Genomic DNA, 14,751 nt, shown 5'->3' on the forward strand with positions numbered 1-14,751 from the left:
CAGGAGGCAAACAGAATATCTGCACTGGCTAAACACAGATAACGTGTGTGTTTTTGCTTGCGTCTTATTTGGTGAAGTGCAATAATCCTCAATCTCAAAGCACAATACTTATAAAGGAACTCTCTAAGGGGGGCAAACGCATTCCAGACCTTGGTATCCTTTAATCACGTAGTTTATTGTAACAGAAACAGGCTGGAGTCAAGCGAAACTGACGGCAAAGATGTATCACGGTACTGCGGAGTGCTGGAATTCCTCAAGAATCCCAGCTGTCCATTAGAAACAAATTAGCGTGCAGCTAGAAACAGGCTGTCAGGCAGCATTGGGTTACTTTTTAATCACTCTGATTTCATTCTTTCGGGAAAGAGGGAGAGCTTGGCTGAGCCGATTCTTTAATATGTTCCCCGCTGACAGAATTTCTTTTAACTCTCGCTGCCTAGAGGCATCATCGCCTTCCTTTCGCACCACAGTAATGAGCTGCCTTCCCTTCTCGTTTTCTAAAAGCCTTCACAGTCAGATCACCCCCAGATTGCTGCCGGCACATAGTCGGATGCCGTCGCTGTGAATATCACTTCTCTTTCACCTGCGATTCTTCTAATTAGCTGGTACAATTGCAGCTTACCACAAAGCCTGTTTACTGGAACAGTTGTTCTATTAATAACACAGTTCTAGCAAAATAATGTCACGGCACGTGTTAACTCCTAGGCACAGTATTCTGATCACAAACTCCAAGACCCTCAGACATTTCAGTCCCGTGATAATCCTTCCCCACATTGTTATCATTGAGGGGGAATTCTGACTAAGACACATTCAGTCAAAATCCTGGAGACGGGAGCTTTGCACAGAACACAATCGGAATTGTTGTTCCAAAGCATAGAATTCCTAGAAAGAAGCAAAACAGGATAACATACTGTACAATTACACTATATAGTACAATATACAATTTCTTCACTGCTACTTTTTTACATGATCTTTTTTGTATTTTCTTGTTACATTTGATGCTAAAACAAAACCAAGGGGGATACTTTACTGAGGATCTACAGATTTCAGATCTGCGGGCATTTATATAGTCCAGTGTATCATATGAAATACACAGCTTTTCTGATTCAACAGTACAATTTAAATGAGACACTCTGGCATGCTGTTCTTGGAATCCATAAAGCCCCAATGCAAAGGGAGTCTCATTAGTTTCCCTGCAACTCTTGTTGATCATTTCACACTTCATTTACTGTACTTTATTTCACCTCAGTGACACCAAATCGTTACCACCTCTTTATGATCTTGTTAATCACAGTTCAAAGTGTTTAAAGTTTTTTGGTCTGAGAGCTTGAGTGAGCCAGATGCAGAAGCATCACATAACAGGGAATCTTTACTTTATGCAAAAGTCTGGAGGGTTTTTTTTATATACACCTGTGCCCTGTGTACAGTGATGTCCACAGTACAAGAATGAACTGGAGAGCAAGGTAGTAAATACAGTAGCGTTTTGCTGGACTGGTGTCTACTGTCAGCTGTGGTGTGTCTGTTTCTAATGTTTACGGTACATAGAGGAATGGGGACCATTGTCTCAGAGTAAGACAGAATGATAAGAAAGAAGAAACAAACCGTTCATCAAGACATAAGAAAATCTTGCAAGTCCCAGAGAACGTCAGTATTATCAGAAAGAGTGGAAACTTCACTATTTTACACAAAGGATTTTGAATACCTGCCTAGCTACTTCAAAAGCTGCTGAAACCATGTTCTCATAATGTAATTGCTTCTCCAGGGAATGCAAAGATTTGCAAAGTAATGATGTTTCTGTTTTCCTATCAGCCATATATACCTTTACATAATCTACTCTTGATGCAGTTCTGTCACCAGATTTTGCCTTCTGGATAAAAGGTAATTTTGTATTTAATAATAATTTTGTATTTAATAATAATTTCTTACACTTATATAGCACGTTTCTAGACACTCCTGCTGGTCCTACTAACACCTCTTCCAGCAGCAACCTTAGTTTTTCCCAGGAGGTCTCCCATCCAGGTACTGGCCAGACTAACACCTGCTGAGCTTCAGTGGGTTGCCAGTTGTGAGCTGCAGGGTGATATGGCTGCTGGTATTTACAGTATGTACCCAGACTGTAGAATTACCAGCACAGAGATCGTTGAAATCGTTGTCTAATAGCGTTTAGCTCCCCTTTCTTATTAGAGTCATTTTAAAATATGTACAGGTTTATAAAACAGCTACTTTCTTTACTTCACGTTTTCTTTGTTTAATTGTAAAGTGCTGATGAGCTACTCAGTTATAACTGTAACAGTGTTGTTAAAATCTGCACGACCATTATAATACTGCAAGCCTACATAATCAATAGATGGTTCACATGATCTCTGACATACTCATTTCCTTAGCCTTCCATTTATTGCCCTTTTTCAACTTTACAGTTACTTGGAAGTGGAAGTGAAGTGTCTCTCATCTAGACAAAGGACAGCAGGCTCACAAACACGTCCCAGCAGAAGATCAGGGTGAAGTTAAAAGTCATAATGTTGTTAAACAGTCACAAAACAGAAAACGCGTGCCCTGAGCCGGAGGAACGTACCCCACCGCCATCTTCTTTGTCTTGGCGCAGAGGAGGAGGTCTGTGAAGAGGAAGACGTGACGGAGCTTCCTGGTCCCCTCGGACACCTCCACCAGGAAGCCATCTTTCACCAGCTGGCGCGCCTGCAAGGAAAGGCACAGTCACCAGGCCACCCCCGACAGCCCTGCGAGGAGCTGGCCCTCTGCTCCTCTCACCACGCACTGCGCTGTGCTGCGCTGCCCCCCGTCCGCCAGCTGCGGAGATCCACCGCCGGTGTCGACAGCTCCTCGTGCACAAGCCCTTGCTCTGCTCCCAGAACCAAGCACCAAGCACGGAGCAGAGAGAGTGAACCACTGTTTCTGATGCCTCCGAATAACCTGCAGAGCTTCGAGGACAAAAGACACCTAGCACATCTACGCTCTGTGCTGGGCTTAGTTTCTGTGAATACAGTAAATACTAATAAAGACTCATTTAACAGGGACATGCAGTCAGTTCTTAATTACATACTGAAACCATCCTTCCAGGATGGAGAGGCAGGTCACTGCAGATTGAAGATGATCCCAGAATCTATAAAGGAAAGCTTCTGAAGTCCACAGAAAAATTTCTATATGGTTTTTTAACCTATATACACTCTACATATACAGTAGAGGTTAAATTCTTGCCTTTTGTTCTCCAAAGTTACAAGCAGAAGCTCTCACAACAGGCTTTATGAGTGATGTCTTCCGACTTGAAATTACAACACAGGGAGAAAGCTGCCAACCATGTTGTCACTGCATCATTAAGAGACCGCTCCAGATCAGATTAGGGTACTGAGCCCAACTGGTAAAGAAAAGCAAATTAATGCAAAATAGCGGATTGTGATACTAAAATCAATTTTCACGGGCAAGGAGCTGATGATTTAAAAAAACCTTAAAGGGCAACACAGAAACCTAAAACAGCACCAGACTGAGTCTATTTCACACCCCAGGACAGGAGAAGTGACAAAAAAAGAAACACTTAAAAATAAGAAAAATTTCCTTGTTGAGCATCTGTTTTGCCATCTGAAAGAAATGGAGTTTTAAACGGGTTTACAGGGAGGTCAAACCCCACACCTGAAGAAGGCTCCACAGCCAAAATGTTGCGTTTCTTTTATTCCCGTTTCAGCATGGAACAAACCTTTACAAACCCCTAATCTAGCCCGCTTTCCCTCTCCTGCGCACAAGGGTCACATCTCGAGAGCTCCAAGAGCTACGTAAGAGTATACCTTAAGAAAAATCTAACGTATACCATAAGAAACTAGTTGAAAGGCTTTATATTCAAAATTTCAACTCTCGTCACACTACACCGTCACCACAGCAAAGTACAATTGGTAACGCAAACCAAGTAGAAATAAAAATAATTTCTGTATTTGAATACATAAGGATTAGCTAAGCTTTGCACTTAATCCTAAAGTCTTAAAATCTTTTTAACTTCATTTCACCATGAATTAAGCCCTTAGGAATGGCAGTGTCATTTTCTACTGCACACACAGCAAATAAACAGCTGTAAATGGTAAGAATGCAAAACCACTTAGATGCTCAGTGAAACATTAAAAGCCACAGAGCTCTGAAGTCACCAGGACTGAACTCTATTAAAATTCTCTGTCGGAACATTTAATTAGATTCAATCGTAAGGACAGAGGTGTCTGTTTGCTTCTGTATTGAAGACAGTGTTCCTTCAAAAGCAGGCAGCTACAGTATGAACTTGCCTCTCCCTTGGGCGTTGTGACCGCTGTCCTCCGGGGGTCGATCTCCTCGTTGATGCTGGAGAGAAAATTCTGGGATATCCGGAGGGCATCCTGCAGCAGGGGAAAGTCGGGGTGATCTTTGGGGGTGTGCTTCAGCAGGTCCTGGAGTTGTTTGGAAGAGATACGAAATGAGAGAATGCGACAGACTTTGTAGTTTAATGAGAAGAAGCAGCAGATTGCTGAACTCTAAACAGATCCCCCTTCGCTCCTCCTGCAGCTTGGCCTGTGTGCGCTCCAGCCCACAGTGAGGAACGCTGGGAGATCAGTTCCCTGATCTGATCCTTTTTGCCTCAGTGGTCCTGATCTTTGCACATTCATCAGCTCCCAGACCCTGCAGGAGGGGCTTCTGCTGCTGTGCTCCTCTGCTCTGACCAGATCAGCAAAGTATTCATGTATTAATGCGCTTTTAAAGTAATCTTAAATCACTTAAGAAGAAAAGAACACAACACCCTGTAGATAACGCCATAATATAAATTTTAGTTTTACGCCACCTGCCCCCAAAGCTCATAGCTCTCACCTGACTGGCGCACTGTCTAGCAGGCAGACCCTGGCCCCAGTGACAATGAACTTTTACTGGGTAACTCAACCCTCACAGTGACAAAGCCACTTGCCTGTCTCATGGTACACTGACTGTGTCGCCCCAGGAAGAGCCGCTCGGAGCTGGAGTATATTATCTTTTACAGTATCTGCTTTTGCTTTGCATGTCAGTGACCGTTCCAGGGACAGAACTGTCTTTTGCTGTGCCTCACTCCTGCTGTTTTATGCAAACTCATAAGAGATTGTTGGGCTTAGAGCAGGCAGTTGCGATTTGTAAATCTAGGTATTATTGGGGTATAGGGCTCTGAAGTAGAAGAGAAAGCTTGTGCAAGAGAACAGCAAGGACAGTAAACCACTCTCAGGGTCTCGGTATGACCCTGAAGGCTGGAAATTATGTACCAGGAGGTTCTCCTGGCATTTGCAAAAAGCATTCGTGTGGCCTGACTGATTTGCTTATCAAAGTTCACAAAAGAGACACTGCAGTGTGTTTACCTACCGTATATGGGACTCTTGGCAATTCTGAAACTGGGAAAACGGAATAAAGCCCGTTTGCCCATACAGTACGTGGAAAACAAAGGCGGAGGCAGCTCTGGCGCGACGGGGAATCTGTAAAAGCAGTCACGTCTGAGCCATGCAGGCGCGCTGCCCCCAACGGCCTGAGCCAATCAATAAGAGCCGCTTCTACTTACATGCAGGACCAGTGTGCTCCGTGTGACGCGGTCGATGGGCTTGTACAATAAAGCTGCAAAGGACAAGGAAATATCGATATCAGTGGCGGCCACACTGCCTCCACAGGTCCAGCTGACACAGTCTCTGTCTCCTGGGCCACGTGGCACCCTGGGTACCATGGCGTGGGTATTTCCACTCGCACTGTGCTCATGCAAACATAGATCATTACAGAGCACTCGCTCCTCCTGCAGCCAAGAGCACAGAAACAAACTATAATATTGAAAGAATATACATTATTTAGACAGAGATATATTTTGATACATTAATACATTAAAGGCTTGTAAAGATGTCAAAGCATTCGCTTAACATTTAGTAATTAGTCACTGATAAAAGGATACAAATTGTTAAGTAATGAAGTACACAGCTGCTTTCTGACAAGACTATTTACACAGCGGCTTTGACCATCCTCTGTGTATTCCATTTAAACAGCAATTTTTCAATGCTACTTTCTTCCATCTGGTAGTGTATCCCCAAATGACGCTTATTTAAAAGAAAATGCAGGTAAGAGCTACACTGACCCAACCCCCTGAATAACTGAAGCTGCACAGCCTCCTCTGTCCCACTTCCTTCCCACACTGCAACATTCCATCCAACATTTAATCCTGCCCTGTGACTGAGCACCTTTTCAAAACACCACGGGCTCTGAAAGTCCATTACAAAAAACCTCACAAGCACATTTATAATGCAGGTGTATGCCAGTGTTATTAATAATCCAGCCAGCAGCAAGGTCAATCCATTCCCGAACGCGCGCAGTCCCGACAGCTAAATGACTTTTTTTTCACTCTTTCGGAATCGGGAATGTGATTGTGTCACGGTTGCGGCCACCATCACAGAAACCGGACCGGGGCGTCTGCTGTGAAATCCACCAGCGAGCAGCGGAGGTGTTAGAAAATGCTGCACAGAGGCCCTTTGGAGGGGTAGCCAAGCAAAGAAAACACAGCTGGGAAAGGTAATAATTGTGTCCCTTCCCTGTTCTGAATGAAGAAAAAAGCAGAGAGGCACTGTTAGTGCAACAGCCCTCTCTCTCTGTTGTCTTATCTGTGGAAGTCATCAAGAAAATCCTTCCTTTGTTAACTTGCTCTTCATTACCTTTACCTAAGCTATGAAATGTGCTTCTTTCAGCCAGGACAGAGCTACAATCTTTGCATATTTTTACTGTGGCAAAATCACATTCATAATAAGAAAAGGGCTACCCAGGAAAATGAAGTCTTAACAGTCATATGCCATTGCACCTCAGCTTTAGCTCTTTTCTGGCAAGGACTGAGATCACAACTTCAAAGAGTTTCCAACTACTTCTTTTATTGATTTTAGTAAAATCAATAGTCTCTCAGGTGGGCCTATCTGCCTCTGACCTGGCAGGGTGGTTACTGAGGTTGCTTTGCTTTCTGTTAAATTATTCTGCTTTGTATTTAATGCAAATTCAAATCAATGGATATCATGTTAAAATTAAACAAGGCACTAGTGAGGCCTCCTTCAGAAAACTGTACATTTTTTAGCCACAAGATGTATATTTCTGCTCTGGAATCAGGCCAGAAAAAATTAAGTCAATGCAGCAGAAGAATAGCAGGCACATCTTCATCCAAAGGGTTGTGGAGCATGGAACAAGCGGAGCACCCATGTGACCCATTACAGACAACACTCTGGGTTTCTTCAAGAGATCCTGGGATCATGCCTACCAACAAACAGGCCAGGTGGGCTGCATGGCCTCAGATAATGTTATCTTATGATCTTAAATAAACTGAACACAGACAGAGCTCCTTCTGCCCAGATTATATTGCCATCCATACTCCCCTAGAAAACCTTCCTATAAAAGTCTGAATCCAATGTTGATTAAACAAAGTTGGCTGCCTTATTTCTTTCTGATCAGCTCTTGCTAGGTAATTAATTGGCGATGTTCCAACACAGATGGAAATAACGCCTCCCACACGTTTTTCTTCTGCAGTGGTCCAAAAGTTTGCCTTTCAGCTAGCACACCTGACAAGGGGAAGTTCTGAAACCCTTGAATTGATCCAGGACAGATCCAGCAGATGCAACAGCACTCAGCTATTTCACAGCTGGATGGACATTTGACTGCATGCCTCAGTTAAATCTATGAGCCTGTAGATACGAACTCACCCAGAATTTAAAAAAAAGACGACAATAGGGGGTTCCAAAAAGGATCCCTTAGGATTCAAGATGGGTACCAGGGGTTTATAATATTTTAGAATACCGATTACTTTTTACAGCTACAGTACATCTATGATTTGATAATTTTATTCTACTTCAATGAGGTAAGAAATGTTTATATTTTGAGGCAAATGCATCTGTATCTCAACCCCTCTATACTACAAAGCTTGCTATAAAGCTAATAGTCAGAATATTTATCAAAAATTCTAAGGGAGTCCTATTGGTTAGTTAGATGGGACTTCACAGCTTGGAAAATACACAAACTAAATCAGAACTAGCGACAGAAGACATACAGTATCAACACTGCTAATAACAAGGAACGCTGAGCGAGTTATTCAAAGTGTTACTCAGGGGGCAAAAACATTTTGCTTGAAGTTCACAACCTACAATTTCACACTTACACAGTGCCATTCACTACGACTGTATTCTGCACCAAAAGGTCGGATCAGCCTGTTTTACTCTTGCAAAGGTTTTCGCAGACAGAATCAAGGCTTTAGAATACTCAGTATTGAATACATTCGTAGCATGATCTCTTCCTCATTTGAGCACCTCAAATCTTGCTATGCTACTATTATTTTTGCAGCAGGTAGAAAGCTTTTTAATGATTTATATATTTAATTTTGAAAAACCCTTACTTTTCCAGCGGACCTAAATCTTTGCTATCGAGCCAGACATTCAACAACACAATGCCCGTTTAAAACCGCCTTGGTTCTGAGCCACAGATCTTGGCTCACAAAAGTAAATCAGGAAAACATTCACAATATATTTCATCCATAGTAGGTCACGTTTACTATGCATCAACCAGATATGCAAACATACCAAATGTTTGCTGAGGACGTGTCAAAATAACTCACTCAGAATGTTCTCATGAGCCATGAATTACATTTTCTGTTTAATTGCTCAGCTTGCAACCTACTATTACAGCCTTCTGGTAGAAGGTTACCGGCTTCAAAGTGCTGCTTGGCAAGCTGTCAGAATCTTGATTGCATTCCAGGAACAAGAGACCCACGAGCTCGCTCTGCTGGGCATTGCCACATGCAGGTGAGTAAGGACTATAAATGTGAAGGCACACCTTGCTCTCTGTGGCGCAATACCCAATTTCCATCTCTCTGCTGAACAGTTTACCGCCCACCTGTGCGTTTATAATCATCTGCAGCGATGCCTGCCCAGGCCGTGTGTAAGACAAGATGCACGTCACAACGGGGTGACTGTAGGGTTTGGAAACTGTGCACTGCTGGCCCGTGTAGCACAGGAAAGCAAGCCCAGTGCTAACGTGGCAATGCTGTAGTGGCACTCCCTCCAGCTTGTGTGATTCACGTCTGCAGCCCTGGAAACACGTGGCACGGTGACAGGCTTAAGTCTTTTTACGTCCCTTCTGAAAGCCGGCTGACAGCCATCCCATCTGAGCAGGCATTCCTCCGCTTCCCTAGAAGCCGCCTTGATCAGCAGCTGCTGTGGTTAGCCGTGCACCAGCCCCCTTCCGAGTTCCTCCCTCGTACCCTTGTCAACAAAGTGCTTGGCTGCGTAGCTAACCGGGTCTCTCACCCCCCCCCCCCACCCCCATGATGGAAGAAAGGCAACATCAATGCCCCCGTGAAGCCTGCGGAGATTTATTTTTGCATCCGTCTCACCGCCTGCAGGAGAAAGTGCCACGAGCATGGCCGCACTGTTCTCGAAAACCCACAGGGAGCCCGGGCTCTCAGGGCTGCTCTACAGCTACATGAAAAGAAGCGCCTCATTAGCAATCCCTGTGCGGACCTCCCTCAGAATAGCCCGGTCCTCAGGTCGATGACTCCCCATCTGCCTGTGACCTCGGAGGCACTTATTCAATGGAATTCTTCACACATCAATCTCAGCAGAGGCTGCCTGAGGATCCGGCTCCAATTTGGCTCCCTGGGCTTCTAATCAAAACAACATACAATAACTCCTGCGAGGAGAGCCCGCAGGGGACCAGACCTGCGTCCAAAAAAAATACACAGCCGCGCTCCTACCTGTGCACAGCGACCTTTCAGAGGAGAACTGGCTCACTTACATCACATCACTACAAGCAGTTTAACAAAAACAGCCGCCCGTCTGTCTGAATTGCAGTGTGAAAATAAGCTGCTTCTTCTGTGGTATTCTGTCACAGTTATCCAATTCTTTACTTCCCTTCATTAGCCATTACTGATAGATATGCTATAAATCCAAGCCTTTTGTGTGATGTGCTGTGTGTGATCCGGAATATTTGAGCTCGTTCCTTTGATACCAATGCTCAATTTTCCTAAATGTGTATTCCCAATTTGCTATTAGATTTATCCACCCAGTCGCATAGGCCTATTCGAGGAACATAGGATTTGATGCAAGAACTCCTTCAGGGGGAGGAGTGTTTTGAGGTTTTACTTTGAAAAAATCTGAATGAAATAAACGAGTAGCGGAAAATACATTTGCCAAAAAGCGAAAAGTAACATGAACTGACCTTTTTGAAAACTTAAAATACGCTTTAACTGTTTAACAACAGCTTGTTTAATAAAACAAACAGTCTAGACAGTGCTTAGCAAGTGTACAGTCGGTCACGGTTTAAAAAGAATGGGTGCCCCATGCTGCAGTCTAGCAACTGAAGGCAATTAAAGGCAGCAGGCACAGCACACTTCAGGACAGAATACAAAAGGTGGTGAAGAGAGCACACCTTGTTCACTTCTCTATGCACTTTGACGGGCTGCTAGATGCAATTCTAAAATTGCAAGCAATCTGCTGTGATCTGTTCAGTCCAATTGTCCATATAGCATGTATCCATACCTAAGACAACTGGATTTCAATGTGTCTAGTGTTCTGAAGAGTTTACTCAGATCTCATCTTTGCACACAAGAGGCAGTGACGATAATGTGTTGACCACAAGTGCAGAGCCACATCCTTACTGGTCTTTTCTGAATGGTTACACATAGAGTCTGCTAGGGTTCGGACCTGAAAATGACCTTTCCTTATTTTTATATTATGTACTGTAGATATATTAGTATTAGAAGCAATATAATTTATTTATAAACAAATGTAACGGGTTTGGCGAAGCCTTTTCTTACTTTACACAGGACGTTGCTACAACTACAGCACAACACATCAGGACTGATGGTGACAAAGATAGGTACTGAAAATGACACAGCAGAAAAGCAGCTCATTTCTCACACACCGCATCACAAGACATTGATGATGTACAGCCCTTTCAGTGACACCTACATACAAAAGAGCAATCCCCAAAACCATGCACGTTCAAGTGAATTCTGTGTAAACGCTTTTAATGAAAAAAATACATCAATCAATAATGCTTGAAATTTCATATTACAGCTATACAAAACTGCTCCCAGCCACCTCATTAATTAAAACTATTTAAGTATAATTAGCTGTAAGCATTTTACCTATACAGTAGCTACTGCATAATTAATAAATTCTCCCCAGCACTGATTCTCCAAGGTGAAACAATACGAGGACTGTAAAATCAGAAAAGTAAAATGAGCTCTCTTTTATTGGCTAGACGGGCAGAATTACTGTTTCATTTCAGCACAATTGCCAGGCTGTGTGTGAGAAGAGCATTTGGGAGCAATGAAACAAGAGCACTGATTTTAACTTCTCAGTTAATGCCTGTAAAATGACTGCTGTCAGCCCACACATGGTTTTTTACTTCAAATCCCAAGCTCACAAAATTACAGACTTATTATTGAGACAGAAAAAGATAACCATAGCCACTGCCCTACAACAGTGAATAACTCATAATTTCCTTTAATTTAAAACTGTTTTCAGTAGACTTGTGTATTTTAACAGAACAAAGCAAGGTTTAAAACAAGACTTTCCTGGGAATTACACACACTTATCCAGTTTTTAAAGTCTTTTTCCATCCCAGATAAAAAAAAGCATTGTTAAAACACCAGGTTAGTGCGGAAATCGCACTTGATCCAAATAAAATAATTGCGTTCCAGCGAGTGGACCACACAGGAAACCTGTTTCTAAACAAGACACAAAGAAGTTCATTCCACAGAGCAATTTCAGAGAGCATGAAACCACGCTCTATGGAGTGACATCAGGAACTGGAGCTGGCTGTTTTGCTGTTAGGTTGGCTGTGCCTGAATCCCAGCACCATTGTACCGAAATTGATCAATACTGCACGATTAATTACGACCTCAGAATTCACACCCTATCTGTTTAAACTCCAGACACCCACAACACATGCACGTCTTAAAAAAAGGGGACAAACCATTAAAAGATTCTATCAGAATGCTGGTTATAACAGCTATAAACACAACCCTTTTTTTAAAATAGGTGCTGGGAGATTCCTAAATAAGAGGGGAAATCTAACTCTTGCAAGGCACTATCCACCCTGATAAAAGCAAGACGCCAGCATTATACAGTAACTGTTACTAATGTTACGAACCCGAAAGACAGCTGTTGTTATGCATGACTTGTTCCGCATTTCAATATGTGAATATTAAGTCTACAGGCATGTTGTTCCAGTGAAAAGAGAAGATTCCAGACAGGCATCACAGATATCCTCAGACCACAAGTCTGTAATATTACACATTTTCAGAATATTTATTTTGCCATTAAAGGATGGCATCTCCACTAAGATAAGCACATGTATATAAATACTGCAAATATGCATTTTGACACTGAACGAGGAGGCAAAGTCACATTCCTTCCTCGGAGGTTTTAAAACGAGCAAGCCTTATCCGAAAAGTCTGTGCGCCCACCAGCATTTTAGCACTAAATGCTGTCAAGACATGCTTAAGGACAGCCGCCAGTAACAGATAAGCAAAATGAACTAAATTAAAAATAAACTTATGCCGGCATCTGTCTTGAACTTCAAAAGACAGACACATTCAGCCGCCTTAGCACACAAAGAACATTAAAGAAAGGACACGCGCATCTGTTTTGATTTTTTCCAGCAAAATGCAGGACAACAAAAAAACGCAGCTTAATGAACAAAATGTACCAACTGCCTGTGAAGATGCAAATGAACAAAGAACGAATTGAACAAATCCGACAAAAGAGCCAGCAGCAAGAACGGGGAGGAAAAAAAAAGCTTTAAAATGCAAACAGAAAAAAAAACCCCCTTTCAATTCTGCTAGTCAATTTTCCTTGACAAAACAAAAAAAAAGCAATCAGTGCTTTCTGCAGAGAAAAAGACAAGCATGCTCAGTTACCGTAGGTGCAGTTACAACACAGCCTGAGAATCAGTAGAATTTCCATGTCAATCTTCCCTCCACCTCTACAGCCATTTCTCCCTGCCTACTACTCTCCATAGCCAGCCAGCGTCTTCACAGGGCTGGAGCAGAGCCACCTCAGCCAGCCACTTGCATACGCAAGCAGAGGGGTTGGGCAGACCCAGCATCTTAAAGGGGAACCCCCCCCCCCCAATTCAGCAGCGCGCTGTGAGGCGCCTGGTCCGAAGCAGCCTGCCCTGCCACTGCTCCTGCGCCTTCCCCCGCAGGCTGGAAGCGTTCAAGCTCTCAGCGGGGCCACAGGCCAGCGCAGCGCCGGGACGGACTCACCTTCCATCGTGACCGTGGTGGTGCAGTCCTTCGAGTCCTTGGGCCCCTTCACTTTGAGGTCCTGCAAGGAGCAACGGGAATATTCAGCAAAGGCGCGGGAACAGGCACGAAGGAAACACTGACCTGCTGGCTCAATTCAAAACGATACACTGCTAGGTATTACAAGCTGTAGCAGACAGGGAGCTTCAGCACCAGGTTTCAAAGGCATTTGTTTTCAACAATAGATCACTGCACTTGTGTTGCTACTTTAAAGGTTTTGCCTTTTCGACAAGGAAACTGCACATGCAACAGAAGCCACAGTGCATGGAGAGGAAAACTACTTATTTCCAAAATTTACAACTTCAGAAAAAAATTAAAGGAACAACACAATTATTCTTTTGATTATCTACATTAGGACAATCGCCAATATGTGTAGTGATCTTATTGATCTGTATGTTGCCTACTGATCACAGTATCGGTAAGTGCTGCTATTGCAGTCATTGAAAACAACGGAACAGAAGGATTCATTTCTTAATACAGAACAGTGCCATTACGCTTCAAAAAGCAGTCCTATTAACCCTGTCGTTCCCAAAAAAGTAACCTACTTCCATGGAATGGTACAGGAAATTGTTTTTTTTTTGGCACTTTCACACATTAAATGCTTGGAGAAAAAAAAAAGAAAAAAGCTGCAAACAATCACATGTACTGATAATAGAAACAGAAACACAACATCATATGTAAAGGAAAGAAACCGGCCCCCATTGTAGAGTAGGAAAGGCTTTAAACTAATTTGATGCTAAAGCTAAATCAATCCGGATATTAACCAACATATAAAAGGGGAATGGTTAAAAATAAAATGTCATTTTACTTCATGCAGACACTGTGCTGAATTGAACATCAAAATGTACAGTATGCTAAACAATGCCATCATAATCTTGACCCTTGATTTGAATTCTTTCTGCTTACCTCTGAGATCTTCTGAAACTGGATGTTTGCCTGGCTACATTGCCTGGCAGTCTCTACGGCAACTTTGTAGTTATCCACAAATGCTTTGTAAACACCAAGTTGGCTAGCCTGATAAAAAAAGACAACAATTTTAATAAAACAAGAGGCTGTGAGCACTTCGCTTGAAACAGCTGAAACAGGCATGAAAGGTGGAAGACCACAGTTATTTTAAAGGCTCTTGATCCTAAAGACCTTGGGAGCTACATTAATACAGACGTGTAGAGGTCTGTTTGGGGGGATTCCACTTGAAAATATGAAATTACACAAAGGCAGAAAACACCAGGATGTGTTCTGTGGCTTGCAGCCTGATCCATCTCAGGCTGTGGTGCAGCCTGCCTCTGTAACTCAGAAACAAAACTTGGGCTTGAGTCACACTGTATGTAAAATACCACAAACGACTGAAAGCCCACTCAATCCTCTGTGCCTATGAACCAAACTTTTGAAGAAGCAGCTTCATTGTCTTATCATTCTGTCATTTTCTAAAGGCATTAATCACAGTAAGTGGGAGA

At 42.9% G+C, this 14,751-nt stretch overlaps 1 protein-coding gene across 1 annotated transcript in view; it reads right to left on the reverse strand.

The window, feature by feature from the left end:
- Nucleotides 1–14,751, reverse strand: part of abr (ABR activator of RhoGEF and GTPase) — a 158,165-nt gene that overhangs the window by 66,323 nt on the left and 77,091 nt on the right. Inside the window, exons 5-9 of the mRNA XM_088907113.1 lie at nt 14,204–14,311; nt 13,259–13,319; nt 5,540–5,592; nt 4,275–4,415; nt 2,570–2,691 (exon numbers count right to left, since the gene is read on the reverse strand). Coding sequence (XP_088763239.1) covers nt 2,570–2,691; nt 4,275–4,415; nt 5,540–5,592; nt 13,259–13,319; nt 14,204–14,311 — 485 coding nt within the window. The remainder of the gene's footprint in view (nt 1–2,569; nt 2,692–4,274; nt 4,416–5,539; nt 5,593–13,258; nt 13,320–14,203; nt 14,312–14,751) is intronic.

This window comes from Atractosteus spatula, chromosome 27, assembly GCF_055471065.1.
Source record: "Atractosteus spatula isolate fAtrSpa1 chromosome 27, fAtrSpa1.hap1, whole genome shotgun sequence".
NCBI classification, from domain to species: domain Eukaryota; kingdom Metazoa; phylum Chordata; class Actinopteri; order Semionotiformes; family Lepisosteidae; genus Atractosteus; species Atractosteus spatula.